The 17,668-nt window shown below is 53.0% G+C and overlaps 1 protein-coding gene across 1 annotated transcript in view; it reads right to left on the bottom strand.

Annotated features, from left to right (window-relative positions):
- The window catches only part of CD99L2 (CD99 molecule like 2), a 13,942-nt gene extending 8,690 nt beyond the window's left edge, over positions 1–5,252 (bottom strand). The window contains exons 1-5 of the mRNA XM_085319726.1: positions 5,234–5,252; positions 4,758–4,823; positions 2,556–2,594; positions 2,152–2,205; positions 1,960–2,041 (exon numbers count right to left, since the gene is read on the bottom strand). Coding sequence (XP_085175852.1) covers positions 1,960–2,041; positions 2,152–2,205; positions 2,556–2,594; positions 4,758–4,823; positions 5,234–5,252 — 260 coding nt within the window. The remainder of the gene's footprint in view (positions 1–1,959; positions 2,042–2,151; positions 2,206–2,555; positions 2,595–4,757; positions 4,824–5,233) is intronic.
- Between the last annotated feature and the right edge of the window lie 12,416 nt (positions 5,253–17,668).

The raw sequence follows: 17,668 nt of genomic DNA, 5'->3' as shown, positions 1-17,668 counted from the left end.
CTCGGCGCCCGCGGGAGCCGGCGTGGGCGAGCCCGGGCCGAGGAGAGCCGGCGGCAGGGCTGGGTGGCCCGGCACGGCCGTGGGAGCGGAGAGCGGCACCGCTGCAGCCGGAGCCCCCCGGCACCGCCGGGGACACGTGCCGGGGAAGGCGAAACCACCTCAGGTGCGGTCTCGGCCCTGGCACGGTTGAGCCTCCCGGGGAGGGTTTACCAAACAGACGGCCCCTCGTGCGGGATGCGGCCCGGGCGACGCGGCCCCTGCGGGCGCTTCTGCGCGAAACCGGCTGCGGCGCCGCCAGGCTCTCCTTGCCCCGGCCCAAAATACGGAAATGCGTTCGCGGGTCTGGGCCGGTGGGAGGCAATTTCCGCTCCTGCTAAGAGCAGCTAGTTGTGGACTTAAGTAACACTGACTTTATCGTGTCTTCTCCTTCGGAAAAATCCACCGGAAAGGCAGCTTGTGCGCAGCAGGAGCTGGGCGCTCTCAGGCCGAGTCCCGTGCGAGGCCCACGGGAAGGCAGCGGAGCGCGTTAGCTAGATAGGCCCTTTCGAGGGTCTCCCTCCAGCGACAGACAGGGAATTTTCTTCCTCTCGCTTTCTGTGCGAGCAGATCTGTCAGCTCCCCGGCGTGGACGTGCTGCACACCCCCCCCCTCCCTTGCACGGCAGCTGGAGGATGTGCTGGACTCTGCCAGTGCCTTAATCCTGCGGTTCACTGGCCCGGCGACGACATGGCTCTGGTCTGTGGGCCTTGCACCTCCTGCTCTAATGCTTGGGCTGGAGAAACACATGATGTTGCTGATGAAGAGTTAGACTGGGGTAGAAACAAGGTAGCTTTACTGGCTACCTGATCGCTCAGTTCAGCTGGCCTGACTCCAGCTTAGTCCCCAGGAGAAAGGGCTGCAGAAACACCCTGCGCAGTTCGAAGCATGGTCCAGCCAGGCCTCTGCTGGGAACAAGAGAAAGATGCCGTAGAGTTGGCTCTGCACTTGGCTCTGCTGGTTCTTGCTGTCCCTGGGAATCCCGCTGGTTACACGGCGCCCCAGCACCTGCAAGTACCTGGTGCTCTGCACCTCCTCGGTCTGACAGTGACCTCTGGATCATGCTCTAGGAGCAGACACCACCACGGCAGCAGCTCTAGCTCTGTCTTTCCTTGTCCCTAGCAAAGACTACCCTGGCCAAGGGATTAGGCAGTCAGATGTCTCTCCTCCTGTTACATTCACGTACTAGCAAGCTAGCTCACTTCTGAGCTCCCTCCTGTTGCGGTTGCTTTTTGCAGGGTTGAGCAACCCACAGCTCTTGTGACTGCTCTATATTTAAGTATGTATGTCTGGCCAGAATTGAGCTAGAGGAGTTGCCAGCAATGAAACTTTCATGTCAGCATGAGTTTTAGCATGCTTCCTCAAAGTGTCTGGGCAGGTGCTGTGGATCTAGCTAGCTGGGACAGGCACAGATAGTTGGGGAAACATCTTTCTCTAGACAGTAAAATTTCACCAAATTGGAGCACTCAGTTAAGGTCTGGGACATCTTGGAGAAAAAGAAAGAACAAAAATATCCTCTGAGTTCTTTCCTGGAAAGAAAGCTAGTAGGTGCCACACTGTGAGGTGTAAAAACGTTTGCAGAGCTGAGCTGGGATTTGTGGCTCTTCCATTAAGATACTGCAAAGTGTGCAAAATTCAGCCTTGACCATAAATGCTCTAACACCACGTGCCTTCAGAATGGACAGAAATATCAATATTGCATTTACTTAAGCAATGTAAGGAGGAGGGAGGGAGTGTGCAAAGCACTTCACAAATACACATTGGTTCCTGCTTTCTTATACTGAAGAGAATGGGGAAACAAAAGCTCAGGCTCAAGAAGGTAAAAGTAGCTGGTCTGAATTTGCTCATGGCAAAACCAGAAGCATCTCAGCTTCCAGCCTGCTATGCATTCCCTCCCCTTCCACCATCTACCCACTTGTTCACCTGAACACCGAGTGCAGGTGGTCAGCAAGCTCCCAGGCCTTGCTCTGGAACATCTTGTCCTTGCCCCTGCAGTACTGGAGCGCTACAAATACAGGCATGTTTCCCTGCAATGATGTGCCGATTTTGCTGGAAAGAGCAAGAGGAGGTGTGTTTGGAGAGGTGGTGTGGCCAGACGAAGCTAATGCAGCTCACCCAGCTGAGGTAGTCCGGCTGCGGAGGAGTGGCTGCTTGCGGACTGGCTTCCAGCTCAGTGCAAAGGCAAGGGAAAGGCAGTTTACACCTCGTTTCTGCAGCATGTTTGGGGTGTTCCCATGGGCAAGCAAAGGCTTCCACCCCAAAGCCTGAGCTCCTGCAAGCACCCAGACACATGGCAGTTCACTCCGGGGCACCGCTGCAAGCCCGCAACAAGGAGCCCAGTGAGCCCGGGCAGCTCCCGGCGCGGCGCTGCGGGGCCAAGCTCCAGCCCTCGCTGTCGCTGCTCGAGCAGCAGCTCCCCACCCCGCGCACGCAGCAGCAGGGCAGCTCGCGCCGCTCAGACCCGCACGGGAAGCAAACCCGGCGTTTCGCTAAAGTGTAGGCAGATACGCACATCTCACCTGTCCCACCTGCCGGCTTCCGGGGCACCTTGGGAGTCGCTGCCGTAAAACAGAGGGGGGAGGAACATTAGTTGGGGGTAGCACCTGGGAATCTGTTGCCTCTGTTTGAAAATAAGTGGTAAAGAGTCTTGGCCAACACGTCCATAACCGTCACAACACAGAGGATCCCCCCCAGAAAAAGCCACTGCCCTTCAGCAGGAGCCACGTGGCGTGCAAGCCTGGTCTGGTGCCATGACTTCCCCTTGTTCTGCAAACTCCTTGGAGCCCAAAGCTGTAAAACCCGCAGAGGCATGACTCGAAGCACACCCCAGCCTCGGCGCAAGGGGCTGGTGTCCCTGTGCGCGCCAAGACCACGTCGCTGGGGGCAGAGTTGTATTTGGGGATAAATGCTGCCTCTGTGGGGGCTGGCGTGAAGTCGAGCAGAAAGCAGAGGCCTCTGAGAAACCACTTCACATTAAGACTCCTGAAGACAGCTGCATGCAGCACAGGACAGCTGCTGTGCAGAAGGGCGTATAAAATAACACAGCATTTCATCATCCCCTGCTTAGTCCCTTATTTAAGTGACCAATAATTTCCCGTGCTGCAGGACATACCAGAGGTTCCCCTTAGGAGAGAAATTTTGGAGACACCTGAATGCTCAGACCCCAGCTCCTGTGGCTGTTACTGTGCTAAAGCAAGCTACGATCTGTTATTAGTTTTTTTTTTTTTTTCCTGTAAACCACTATCTATTAATAGTGGATGGCATTACCAAGTATATGAATAAATAATGAGCAAGAGTTGTTGTAGCAGCTCTATTCTCATTAATTTCCATCGGTGTCTCCGAACACTGGAGTGCTTCATTTCCAGTGTATGGGTAGGATTTGATGTGACTGATCTCCAGATCCTTCCTTTGCTTTTATTCTGGTACAGCCACAGCAAGCCTGGCGATGGGTATGCTGTTCAAGCGAGGCCGTGAGGAGCCTGGAGAAGCACTGGCTTCTCTGGGTTCGGAAGTGGTGGTTACGCATTTCCAACCAATCTCCCAATGTTACGTAGCACAAATGCCCGCCGGGCCAAATCCTCCGCTGGGGTAACACTGCAGCGCCCTGGCAACGGCAGGGTGCTTTAGCACATCACCTGTAGCGTTAGCCTAGTGTTTCCAAGCACTGAGAAATGCACCTAACGTATCACTGGTAAAATCAACATGACGCGCAGTCCCCTCCACTGCACTGTCTCCATGGCCACAACCAGAAATTTAAGCTGGTTAAATGACTAGATGCAGATGAGTTTTGAACTTGGTTTATGAAAGGAGACATCGGCATTCGGAGGGAGCTGCTGCAAGTGCACCGAAGGGTATCTGCAGTAAAAAAACTGTCAGTTAGACTAACTCATTTCTGGTGTAAATGAGAACTGCTGCATGGAATTTAATACAACCAAGGTGGTGTAAAGCCAACAGGACCCTCGCCCTTGGCACTGCATTAGACAGGCCCTAGGGCCGAGCTCTGCCGGGTCCCTCACTGACACAGCCTGACCTTGGCTTACCGAGAACTGCATCTTTCAGAGCCAAACATTCAATGTCAGAGCGCCAGAAACAGGGTATCCCCACTGGAAATGAGTTTCCTTTAATGGGCAGGCTGCGTTTGAAAATAAGCAAATGAAAGCAACAGCCGAGCGCACGGTTTGATTTTCCCTGGTTGCAACAGGACTGATGGCTCAGCGCCTCTCCGGAGGGGATTTGGGAGCGCGAGAGAAACTTAACGTGCAAAAGGCAGGTGCTTTCCCTGCCCAGACTTCCTTCCGCGCGCAGCGGACCACCGGCACTGGGAATGGGCGAGTCACAGTGCCTGTGAAGGCTGCTGGACGGGGCGGCGAGAAAAGCAGAACGTGCTGCCTTCCAGGTGAAACTGGGGGTATTTGTTACGAGATGTTACTGATGTGTGCAAGCGGCCGGGAGCCCCCTAAGACGTGTTCAGTGCTGTCGTGATGTCAGAACAAAACTACCCCTCTGCAACCTGCTGACTAAAATCACGAAACAGAGGAGCACAATGATGTTAGCAAGTAACTTCTACAGGAACATTGCTAATTCCAGCTGTTGCCATGCATGGAAACCGAGTCCATCCCAGTAGAGACGGCTCCATGTGCATATGATCCCAAAGAATAATTACAACTCTTAATTACTATTGGCTTTTCTGCTCTTTAAAAGAATAAATAAATTTGACTTACGTTGTTTGGTGGTGGGACCATACAGAGCATCCTCTAGGCTAAAGGAACCTAGGTCGTCCCCATGACCTGGAGAAAAAGAATCAACATTGGTTTTACTTGCTCCACACAAAGTAAATTGCCCTTAAATACAGCATGGCTACACTTGTTTGCTCAATTTGCTTTAGTTTTTAGAGGGTTTTTTGCTTTTTCCTAAGCCTGACCCATCATCAGTGCTGACGAAGACATCAGCTTTCTCCGAACGCTATGACTGTTAAATTGCAGAGCAGTCATCTCTGGATTTTCCATTTGTCTGCTTTAATGGATGTGGTATAAAAACACATGCTACACTTCTTAAATTTGTCAAGCAGAGCTACCAATTCATCTCTCTAGCTGCCACTCATCTGTGGCTGTGCTCACGATTATATGTTTGCTAAACACCATGAAAATATTGGAACAGCACAGACAAACTCAGAGAAAAACAACGAAACCCCACGCACCTCTTCTTTGAAAGTGCATTCCGACATCAACGATTTCCTATTAAAATTCTGAAGCTGGCTGCCAAACACACAATATTTCAGATACCGCCTGAATCGCTATCTTGTAATGTGAACTAGGAACATGCCCAGAGCCAAGGAATACACCTGACAAACAGACGGCAAATTCATCGTTAACGATGCCTTTCAACAGCTCCAATCACCTTAAAATATCCCGGGGATGACTCTAAACTATATGGTGTTCGAACGCGATAGGACCATCTAATCCTTCCTTTCCCTGACTATTTTTTGCATCATGTTAATTACTGTTGACTTACCCTAGTTCTGAATGTATTTGTCTTGATAAATTCATGCTTTTACATCTCAGAGCATGCTGAGTAATTAATATCCTTTGGGTTTGCTAAGTACTGCAGCACTGCAAGAGAACATTAAAATGGCTTTCCTCTTATTCCTACTGCTAAATGGATTTAGCTCTTGCCACCTGAGCTCCAGCTTGCTTCATGAATAAATTTAAAGCTTTACTGACAAGGACAATGGCAATGAAAAGGCACCAGTCCACCAGAAAGCAGGTATCAGCACTTCCCCGGGAAACTTCTGCGGAGGGTGGGTACTCAGTACTACGACAGCTCCGGTTTCAGGCGCTCGCACGTCGCACCGTGTTTCATTTGCTGCCTAGTAAAATGTAAGCTCAGCAAACGTGCGAGCGAGCGAAGCGCCGGGTCTGCGGTGCGGAGGGCAGCAGGCGCTCCCCCCCGGCTCGCGCGGCGCCGGGCTGGGCGCCGAGCGCCCCGTTGCAGGTGGAGCCAGCCACCGCGCATGGCGCTGGATGATCTCCAGAGGTCCCCTCCAACCTGTGATCCTACGGAGCGCGCAGCTGCCCGGCAGGAGGAATACGGGGGTAATACCGACAGTCACTGCCGTATGCCGAGAGCCGCCCCGTCCCCCCCTTCCCCCCCTTCTGTTCTCGGTGGTTAAGTAAATGCTCAGTGCACTGGTCTGCGGCACGCCAAGGCTGGGCAATCAGCCGGCGCTGCGCTCCACGTTCTGCAGGGGGGACACCAAGGCCCCCGGAGCGCGCCCGCCGTCAGAGGGAGACGGGGCTTTTCCGCACGCGCCACGCTTGCCTGGCCGGGGAGGCCGGGAGCGCCCGGCCGGGCGAGGAAAACGGGCTCAGATGCCTCCCGGCTTCGCCTTTTTCCAGGGGACGTGGGCAGGAGCTGTGATCGACCCACCGAACAAGGCTCGCGCCTCCCCGCGTTCGGCGACAGCGCTTCCATGAGGATGAGGAAAAGTGTTGATACGCTTAATTCCCTACAGAAACCTTACCTACAAATTACGGTATGTGGCAGAACCCATTTCACAGGGCTTTCGTACCGCTACCCAAGGCAAACCGAGAGAGATCAATTTCCAGGGCAATTTAAACCAGGGAATTCCCAAGGTGTTGGCAAGGATTAATAATAGATTGCTAGTTAATTGAAGTTGACAACATCTTTATTTCATGCAAGGAGTGTTATAGAGATATTACACCTTTTATGGATCAACAACCGAGTACTCCCATCAAAGGCATACAACTTGCATGCTCCCTCTGACGGAGAACTGCACACTCCTCTCCTTACTCTTTGATTAAGTTATTAAGCAGTAACAAACTTCGGTGTTTCACAGGCAAATGCTCAAAATCCAAACAACACACTCAGTGTGCAGGTTTACCCTGCAAGCACGCTTGCAGGGGAGGCAGCGCTGGGCAGGGAATTGGTATTCAGCAGCCCCTGATCTACTCCCCRCTGCCTCACGGCAAATCCCTGCTTCCAGGTGCGCCTATCTTGCTAACGGCTGGTAAAGCCCATCCGCTGATAAGAAGCCGTATATAGCACAGGATATCTTTGTATTACGGTTGGTTTGTACTCTCTGAGCAAAGCTAAGGCYGTTTCTGCATGTTATAGATCACAACGCAGCCTGTTAGTAAGTTTTAGAAATGTCTTTCTTTAATGCATGCTAAACACCTAAGTCAGCGCAGGTGTTCACAATTCACTTCCCCTCCAGGATAGACCCAAGCTGCCTACAACCTGCTGTACGACTATAAAACCACTGAAAGGCTCAGGAAAACATTCTTCACTGATTATTCAGTATTGGTGAGTACTACTAGACTTTTATTGGGGTTTATTGCTAGATGATGGTTTGGGGTTTCTCTTCTACTGTTTTCCTTCCATCAAGTTCTTGGCAAGATTCTTGTCTTGGGAGGTTTGGACTGAAACCACAGCACTAAGGGCCAGCCGAAAAGTGAAGTAAGTCATCAGTACTGACTGAGCACTACTTGCCCCCATGGACAGGTTCACAGCAGATTGAAAATGTGCCCAGTTATACTCTAGTTTATCTACCCTCAGCACAGGCCTTGTGAAGGATGAGGACTTGGCCTCATGGTCTTTCTTCTGAAGCCTTTAGGGAAGTGGCTACTGATGTGCAGAGGAGGCTTTAGGGTTTCTGTGCTCCTCTGCTCCACTGAAGGCAAACCCAAAAAGGAGCCTCCTTCAGGAGGTGCTGGACAGTGCTGACTTCTCMCTTATTTCTTTATTTAAAGACCAMAAAAAGAGTCAAACTCCAATTGTCTTATGTTAGGTGGGGTCTATTGAAAGCCTGCTTTTGTATGTATTCCAGCTCTTACAGATCTGCTCTTCCTCCACCTTAGCCTTCCCTCTGGGTAAGTGACAGACACTAAGGCCTAGGTGCTGGCCTGACTGCACGGTGCTGCTTCTGTACCATTCCAATGAAGCTGGGCAYGGAGCGGCTCTGGCCAGCGACTCACTTCACTAAACAAGTGAARAGCTGACTCCGTAGCTTGTGGGTGTGAAGCACATCTGACACTGGGGAGCTGGCAGGTGGTGGAGTCCTACYTCCGCCCTTGGCCGAGAGGGCTGGCTAGCGACCACGGAGGGCTGGCTAGCGACCCCGGCCGCCAGCCGGGGCTGGTGCTCCGTGCACAGGTTGCCACGCGGGTCTTGCTCCACGCAATGGTTCTCCATGCAGGACGAACCAGTGAGCTATGTGGAGCACTCCTGTGCTCTGTGGYCTCTGCGTCAAGGCTGTTTTCCGCATGCTGCATGTTTGGCTGACTCTGGAGCACCCAGGAGACCATAGGATTTATGATGGGGGGAGAGAAAGAGGTGAACTGGATGCATTTTCCCTATTTTTCTTTAAAGTGGCAATGGAAAAACTGAGCCAGGACACCTAGTGGTATGTTGCATTAATCCCCCAAATTCCACCGCTCTGCGAGTTGAGGGGGGAAGCTGTAGCCAAGCCTGTGGCTGCCCTGACGGAGGCTATAAAACAGGAAGATGAGAGTTATGGCAGACAGAGCCATAGATTTGAGGCTTCTCTGCGAATTCTCTTGCTTTGCTAGGGACACTTTTAATCAGCGCTAACCACTCTTCGAAGGTAGAACAGTGTTGTGATTTTTTTTTTTTTTGGTGTCTTAATGTATTCTTTCCTCATTTTCTGCAGCAGGCAGCTCAGATGTACAATTGTACTTGTCAGCTTTTTAGTTTTCACAAATATATATATATATATATATATATATATATATATATATATATATATATTCTAATTAAGCCCCACTGTTTGACAGAGCTTGAATTATAGTACTGTAATTCACACCTAGTATATTGTTAGGCTGTATGCAATATTAGAAGAGAGGTATTCCATTTTTAGTGCAAACCTACATATCTCTCTGTGCAAATATATAATGTTAGATGCTTTCTTGGGAATTTAGAGCTTGTGAAGGTACTGGATTGACAGCCCAAGAGATTAAGGGAGAATGCAAAGCAGATACTGGGGCAAGCRAGAGTAATTCAAATTGCCTGACTTTATGCACCTAAGTCAGGTGCAACACAGCAGTCAGTGGGTGGGAGGGACGGAGGAAAGCGAGTGCCAGGCAGTGATGAAARCACCAGTATCTCCCCAGTGACCAACCTCTTAAATTAGGCACTGAGTCGGGCAGTGCAAGTGCCCTTGCCCTCCGGCTGTGGCACCCAGCGGGGTGAGGGGGTTGGAGGGTTTTGAGCTGTGGCTCCAGGCAGAGCGGACTGGCCTTGCGCCACCTGGGTGAAAACCCTGCAGATCGTGCCGCCGTGCAAGAGGGTCAACGTGGTGGAGCTGGCAGGCACCGTGCTAGCGTCACCCTGGTGCAACCTCCATCGCCAGAGGGGAACTTCCCACCCTCTCGGCAGAGGCCCAATCTGGAGGATGAGTGGGGCAGAGCACCCTCCCGCGCGGGAGAGCAGCTCCGTGCTTCTCCGAGGCCCGCGCGAGGCGGCTCCCCGCGGCCGGGGTCTCCAGTGCTCGCTGGCTCCCGGCACCGCAGCGCTACGGGGACGGCGGCAGACCCCCCGGAGCTGGCGTGCCGCCTCCGGTCCGCGGGGCAGCTCCGAGAGCAGCGCAGTGCTGCGGCCCTCGTTCTCCCTTCTCAGTAAAACATTTTGATTTCCAGAAGTACTAATCAAAATCACTCTTGATTATGGCAAAAACAACCTCTGCTGCAATTCCTTTTTTTTTTTTTATGCAATTAACAAGGGTATATGGTAATTCCAAGCAATCTTGCTCTTGAGATTAAAGGAAAGCCTGCCAGGAAGCACATGAATAAAGCTTTAAGATGAGAATTTGCATAATGAAGACTTTCTCTTTGTGGAGGGACTAATGGTGGTTATGTTTGAAACCTATTAAGAGAAACGCTTAAAAGTCAGCGCAGGGACAGCTCGTCGCCGTGCCCTGCGTCCGCCGGCGGTGGTGGCCCGCCACGCCGCGGGCGCCCCGGCACGCCGCCTGCCGCGGGCACCGCATCGCAAGCGCTCAGCACCAGGATCCCCGAGCTTTGCCGGGGAGCCGGCGCCCCCTCCTCGGGCCGCCCGAGCCGCTAGAGGGAGACCGGACCACGGCGGACGCCCACCCCGCACCGGGAAGGCATCGGCGCGGGCCAGGCAGCCCTCGGCAAGCAACGTCTCCTCCGCCGGAGCAAAGCTCCCGGGTCCGCTTGGTTTTCAGCCACAGGATAGTCCTGTACTTTGGCACACCGGGGCAGCCAGACAGCAAGACGTCTGCTGCAATTTGAGGTCAACGCTCACTAGGAATAACTTTTTGACTGTCCTTAGTCCCTCGCTCCAGAGAAGCACAGTACGTGGTTGAAATGGCACTAGTGCTACAACACTGACATGGGATGGAAACTTCTTGTGTCCGTCTGGTAGCTAAGGAAGGTTTCATGCAGAGAAAAGTACAGCAAGAACTGCCTGGCAGGGACCTGGGCTCCTCTCCATCTGCTGAAGCAACGGTGCTACCTGAACTTGGGTGCTCAGAGCTGGGTCCTCCCAGTGAGCAGGGCCCCAGGACATCTTGCCATCTGACTGTGCCAGGTTCAGACCTCACCCCAGTGCCCAAGCCTCACACCTGGGGATTGTGATGGGCTACTGGGGGGGCAATGCACCCATTCCCAGCGTGCGGCAGCCTCCTCTGCAGGCCGCAGGAGGAGTTAGTCGGGCTCGGTTCTCGACTCTGACTTCCTCTGACTGGGCTAGCTGTGCCCTTCCTCCCCCTGAGCCYGACCCACACAAAGAGCCTTTATGCTACAGCAGGTCAGAGCAGCCCGGCAGCTGCTCTGGGTGACGCCCCGCTGCCCCCAGGGGCCTGGGGGCATGTGCAGAGTGCCCCACACCGCTTCAGCACCATTCCTTCTGTCCCACACCTCCCCAAGAGGCTCCTAGCAGCTGTATTGACTCAGATTATTGCCTCCAGGGCAGTAACTTCTATTTGGGGTAATTCTCTCAGCTGCTAATCACAGCATCACAAGGGGAACTGAGCTTCACCCCTTCATGCAGCCTATCTCCTGTGACCCTAGGCAGGACAGAGCCTCAACTGGACCAACAAGAAGACGGGAACCACCACYTCTCCCAAGAAGCACACCAATACATGGGCAAGGACCTTCACCATTGAGAAACCCGCAGSAAAACCTGCGTAGGACCCCAGAGAGCTACCCTGTCCTCACCACATCGGCTGACACAGGTATGAGGACTCTGGCTGCAGCTCCTGTGCTGGGATGTCACTGTCACTGGACATGACWGAGCACGCACCATGCACGCAATGGTCAAGCCACAGCAGCACTAGAGGCACTTAGCAACCAGCAAGAGTAGGCGGGCATTGACACGAGGCAAACAAGACCTACAAAACCAAGCTTTATTTGGTGGACTCTAGGCCTTCTCTCAGTAGACATCATTAGCACCGCTAAGGCTAGAAGAARCATCCTCCCAGGGAACAGGCAAAAGCAAGCCCTCTGTGAATTTCCCTACAATGTGATGGATGCTCCAAGGACACTTGCGGRTGAGGCCTTGCAGCCTAGACTGGTGCCCTCTGCCTTGCACCACACTGAAGGGTTGCTGATGGCCCTAAAAAGTTCCTTTTCCTCACCACAGGCAGAAAGAAAAACCTTTAGATTGCCCACAGAGAGCCAAAACAAGTCATGTTGCTACCACAGACCCCTTGATGTCACACTGCTTTATCAGGGGACCATCAGCTTCATCTGCTCAGCCACCAAGCCAACCCTGATCGTGACCCTGCAGAAGGACCTTGTGTCGCTGGGCTCCAGATGCTCTTGCTTTGCTGCGCTGGAGCACTGGGAGAGCACTGCASGCTGCTGGCAGAGCACTCTCCAAGGAGCAGATAAAAAGCATCATGGGGAGGAGTTTCTCATCCACTGCCATCTAGCACTGTCTTTCTCTCTCGTTCACATAAAGATTTAAAATCCCCAAGGACAGGCACTTGCACCACCTCCCCTCAGTACAGACGTGAGCCAGCAGCCGCATGCAGTGGYGGCCTTGCAGGAAAGCTGGCACAACTTCTTGGGGGGGTCTGCACGGACAGTGCGAGGACATTTAAGTGGAGCGTTCGGGAAYGGTGCTGGTCTCTTCCTCCCAGATTTTCACGTGCAACATCAACATGTGAAAAGAGCGCCTGCTTGGAACTTGCCTGCCGGAAGATCAATTTTCCCATCAGGTTGCTGCTCCCCTGACCTTGGCTGGTCAAGAAGCGATGACAGCTGAAATTTCCCAGCTGCAGGAGCCTACAGGAGTCAGAGCAATCTCACCAGCCTGCCGGAGCGAGGCAGCCCCGCATCCATCTCCAAAGCCTCGGTAACRGGGGAGCGGCTGAACGTTTCCTGAAGGCACAGAAAGCCCCCGCGAAGCCAGACAGCTCTAGCTGTGCTAAATTCTTGCTTCAGCTTTCTCTTCCTTCCCGACACTTTTATCTGCTCTCAGACCTCCTAATTAAAAAATGCAGACATTACTATATTCCAAACTTTATTCTCACTTTGCTTTTAAAACCAACATGTGCCTGCCAACTCAGGGGACGTATCAGCACGGCAAATGGGCTTTTACCCTCAAGCTTCGGGACCCAAACTCTCAGGTGTGAATTTGCTCCAGGAGGGAAATGGTACATTTCAGCTGTTTTCCCTCTCTGCCAACATCAGCACGGCGACGCAGCGAGCCCCGGCGCGGGAGGGGGCTGCGAACGCCGGCTGCCCCCGACGCGACGGCGCTCGCCRCGAACAGCGGCAAGGCGGCGCGGGTCGCGGAGGTCTCGGCGGGACCGTACGCTCCCGCAGGCTGGCCGAGCTGCGCAACACCGCCGGGGCTCGCAGCACCGCGCGGCTCCCGCCGCTCCGCCTGCCGTCTCACCGCTACCCCGCACCGTGTTACGGGCAGCGGGGTGGCCCTGGAGCCGAACGCGAGCGCGTGGAGCTGTGAGCTGGACCATCGAGGGCTGCCAGCGTGGTCTGGGACCAGCCAAGGGTTTGATCACGGCGTGACAGCTTTGCCCAGACAGTGGGTGGATCATCACGCTGGACAGGACCACCTCAGCTCCACAGGACACACCAGCCCCAGACGTCCACAGCTCTTCTCGCCTCGGCCAGCCCGACGGCCCCACTCTCCAGGCAAGCACAAATTGGCATGTGGCTTCCCCACATCAGAAGGACAAAATCTGCAGGCAGAAAGGTCCTCTAGATGGTAGTAGCAACCCTCGACAGCTCAGCACAAAAAGCCAAGGCCTGCCAAGGGCAACAGGTTTCCCAGGAGCCATGAAAAGGTTTGTCTTGAGGTTTCCCGCCGGATGACTTCATCCTACAAGCCTGACTTGTCTCTGCTTCTGCTCCTACTCTCCAGGTGTCATTTTCTTTGATTCAGCACATCTTTTCTCTGGAGCCCATGTGAAACAGAAAATTTCCTTAGGTCTGTTTGCACCCACCYCAAACTGATCTGAAATTAAGTACCCCTGTTCAGACAAAACAAGATGCCAATCAAAATGGCTTTCTTTTGTATCAACATTCAAAGCTTTCAAGATYTCTAAGACTCTCTGACATCTCCACGCTTAAAAGTAGGTGACAATTTTTCTAAGCAACTATTAATACAATAATAATAATAATTTCTAAGCAATTATTAATAAGATAATTGTTCTTTGAGATTTATGTCAAGAAAGAGGTCTTTGCTGCAGCATTTCACCTGYTCTGAAAACTGCTTTCAATTAGTCTCTAGATGAACTGCATTTGGAGCAAAGGGCTGAAAGTTTCTGAGCACAAATATTTAAGGGTCTTTGGTTTTTGAAGAGCACCTGAGTCCAAGCCCAGATGTACCTGTGATCAAGACGGGGAAAGCATAGAGATTCCTGCGTCCCTGGATCTGACTCTGCCAGACAGCTAAACAGGCTTCGGCTCTCGCTGCCTTCATTAAGTCTCCCTGRTCAATCTGCCTCCGACCCTGGAGAGGAAAACTCAGAGCCTCTCTGAGACGCTGGGAGATGCCACAGGTAGCCCCCAATAATTCAAAAACACAAGAGAAGAGAAATAAAGTTGCGTCTTATTTTCACTCTTCTATTTTTTAAAGAACGAACAATCTATTATACCTAAAAGGGGGAGGCAGGTGTAGAAAGCATCACTTTTTATTCCCTGACCCTCAGCATTTTGTAGGGCGACGGAAGGGAAATCAACAGCAGCCTCACCAAACAGGCTAGGCAGTGGTTCAAAGCGACCTTCTCAAGTCGCCGAAGACCCACGACCGTCACCCAAGTCTCCAGGAGGTGGGCTCATCCCCCTGCTCCTCTGCATGCTGCCCCCAGGCAAGGTGGATGCTCTCCCAGGGCTCTTCTAGGAGCCCCRGGCTGGAGGCCAAAGCCAGCCTGAGAGTCCTGAGCAGCACGGGGAAAATTCGGTTTGTGACCTTTAGCAAAGGTGAGAAAACATGACAAATTCTTTTTCCTTACTATGACTTCATGTGCAGGGCTGAAAACTTGGGTGTTTTCACATTTTTCATGTGCCGTCGAAGCAACGCAATTAYACAGAATAATTACCAGGTATGTCTAACAGACAGATTAGCCATCTGATTTGTGCTTACACATCAAGTAATGACTATGAAACCACCTAGGGCCGAAGACAGCTGTTTATAAACGAGGTAACAAATTGTGGCAGGAACACGTTTTGTTCCTAACCCTGCGCAGAGYGACTGACGGCAAAGCCAGCGATGCAGGAGTCCAAAGCAAACTGAAGTGGGAGATGAAACGCCTACCAGCCGATCCCCAGTGGAATGAGATTTCGCTCATCAGATAAAGATCAAGAGAAGATGCTGTAGTTAAAAGTAGGTAAATAGGGAATAGCATGGTAAAAATGCTGGTTCATCACTTGGGATACGCTGCTCCTGTTAGACCGTGCTACTTAAGATAGGAAGTAGAGTTGCAGTGAAAACTAAGAGCTTGGTGACAGATGAGCATGCGGGATGAAGCCTCTGCCCCGGCCGGAGGCGTCCGTCTGTCCCTCGTCACCGCAGCCCGCAGCGCAGGGCTGCTCCCGCGCGGCCAYGCGACCGCCTCGCTCGCTCTCCTCTTCGCCCGATCGCGCCGAYGGATGCTGGGCTGGGGGGCAGGTTGCTCCAGATTTGGCGGCTCGTTTCAGCATCCCTCCTGCCACGCGGCGCCGGGACCAGGACCCTCCGCTCCCGGGGAGCCGGCCCGGCCGAGCTGCCCTCCGCGGGGGACTGGGGAGCTGGAGGGGAGCTGGGCAGGACRGTGCTGTTCGCTGCCCCACGAGGGTGGGGGAAGTCTTGGGGACAGCAGGGTCCAGGGCTTGCCTCCGCTCCGCACTGCTTGGCTGCACAGATAAGGCCAGGCAGGAGACCRAACAGGGTGAAGCAAGCCTCACCCAAACGCCGCTGGATCCACGGGCTGGATGACGCCACTTTGTCTCACCGGGCCCCAGCGAGCAGGGGGGTCTCCTGGACCTCCTCCACCTGTGCCGACCCCTCACGGTGGTCCCCCATCCGCCACGGGCTGCACKGGCTTTTTGTTGCATGAGCTCTTGCAAGGTTCCCCGTAAGAAGGCGGGATTTCTTGCCTTCTGACCATATTTGTAGGTTTATGTCAAACCTGCAAAGCACCTTGTAGCCCGCAGGATTTGCTAGTCTGGTCTCCCCGGTTTGAGCCAACGTAGCAATACCACTGTTGAGGCCAGGCGAGACCAACGGCTTTCGGGAACCCGCCGCTACCGCACCGGGGCTGCCAGCACAACAGCCTCTTTGCACAGAAGACGCGCACCCAACGGGCAAAAGCAGAATCCCCCGTAAAGCGAGTGGGAAAGCTCTTCTGAAACACTTTTGCCTTAATCTCTATTAAGCCAGTGACAATCTCTCCATCAGGAAAAATTCTGAAAGTTTTTGTTACAGAATTATTATTTTTTTTTCTTTAGCTTATTTCATGACTACAACTAAACACGGTATTATTTAAGTCACCAGGGACAACTGTTTACTCCCGCCTGACGACAAATCCCAGCTCGGGCAGGCGCACATCTTGCTGCCTCTCTCTTGCACCACAAAGGGTGCAGTTTGCCTTACCAGCAGCGCGTTATTACACGCCATACTACAGACACAGCGTGAAATAGTCTAAAAACACACAAACCGAGTGCAAAGAGCAGTCCGCCACCAAGCCTGACCTCGCTCGTGGAGGGAGGCAGCGCCCGCTCGTACAGAGCCAGCCGCTGACGGACTGGTTGTTGGGTTTCTCCCCGCGCTCGTGCTCTGCGGTGACTTCCCRGTGCAGACGGACGTGCAGCTGGTCGCCGACGGGGCGGCCGGCGCCCGGCACCGCCCGGAGAAGGCCCTCGGTGGCGGGGGCGCGGTGGCGGGGCCGTCAGCGGAGCGCCGTAACTCGCGGCGCTGCTGGGCCAAACCGAGCCCTAGGCAGCTCCGGGGAAAGCCGTGCGCAGGCTCTGCCTCCGCTCGGCAGCGGGGCCTCCCCTCCGCCTCCTTCTCAGGCGTTCGCTCGCTCMGCAAACGCGCTCCTGCGCTTGCATCCCGAATCACAGCTAGTAAATCCAGCATCTGGAGCCCCGGCTTTGAAGTTATCTCTTCAAAAAAAAAAAGAAGTCCTTTCATGTTTTGCTTTTTGATATGCAACGTTCATCWTCTCTGATTTCATTCCGTTCAAGTTCTTTCACCGGTTGTGAATTGTATCAGTCAATCAGGTTACACAAGAATTATTGCAAAGGTTTTCTCTTTGCCATCACTGTTACATAGTTTATTAAACATATGTTTTGTTATTAAAGTGGCTTCAGAAGCAGAGCCTCATAAAACCCAGTTTTTCCTTTAGTCAGCCGTAAAGTTAATGCCATAAACCTTCAGGAGGTATTTTTCTAAAGAGAAACAAATTTGCTTTTAAGATGAGCAGTCCTACAGGCTTATTCTAGTCTACACTGGAGATCAATAGACTGTTCTGGTTTATACGCWTTAAGGGCTGAAACGGTTGCAACAGATGCAGGAAAAAAACCTACGTTTTTGTACCAACACCCCCCCCCAACAGTTAAACAGCCATTTCCAAGCCTAAGGGTCACCGGGCTAAGGGAAAGAGAAAGTTCCGAAATAGCATGCTAAGTATGGAAATTAATTCTTTCCAAAGTTCRGTACATAAATATCCAGGCATGGCACATTTAATTAATGCACATTTTTTTCAGAGATAATATGTAAGAAACCCGATATAGCTTCTCCCACGCCATCACTCTCAACGTAAAAATTAATCTTTAAATGTGTTACTTTGACTAGCTAGCGATACCTAGTAATTATAAATCTAATAACCTAATAATGTGTTATAAAGCGCGAATGTTTTCAGCAGCGCTGCTTGCCAGCTCTGTCTTGACAGCAACGCCCAGCGAAGGCTTTTCCTTCCACGGCGAACAGCCCCGCCGCTCTGCCGGCGCGGGCGTGGGGGGCGATGCGGGCAGGTCCCCATTTGGGGGGCGATGCGGGCAGGTCCCCGCGTGGGGGGCGATGCGGGCAGGTCCCCATTTGGGGGGCGATGCGGGCAGGTCCCCGCGTGGGGGGCGATGCGGGCAGGTCCCAGCGAGGGGGGCGATGCGGGCAGGTCCCC

This window comes from Rhea americana, unplaced genomic scaffold, assembly GCF_003343005.1.
Source record: "Rhea americana isolate MKP2758 unplaced genomic scaffold, rheAme1 scaffold_6, whole genome shotgun sequence".
Taxonomy (NCBI): domain Eukaryota; kingdom Metazoa; phylum Chordata; class Aves; order Rheiformes; family Rheidae; genus Rhea; species Rhea americana.
Note: the sequence above shows the minus strand (reverse complement) of the source record. Positions and strands in the feature narration are given on the sequence as shown.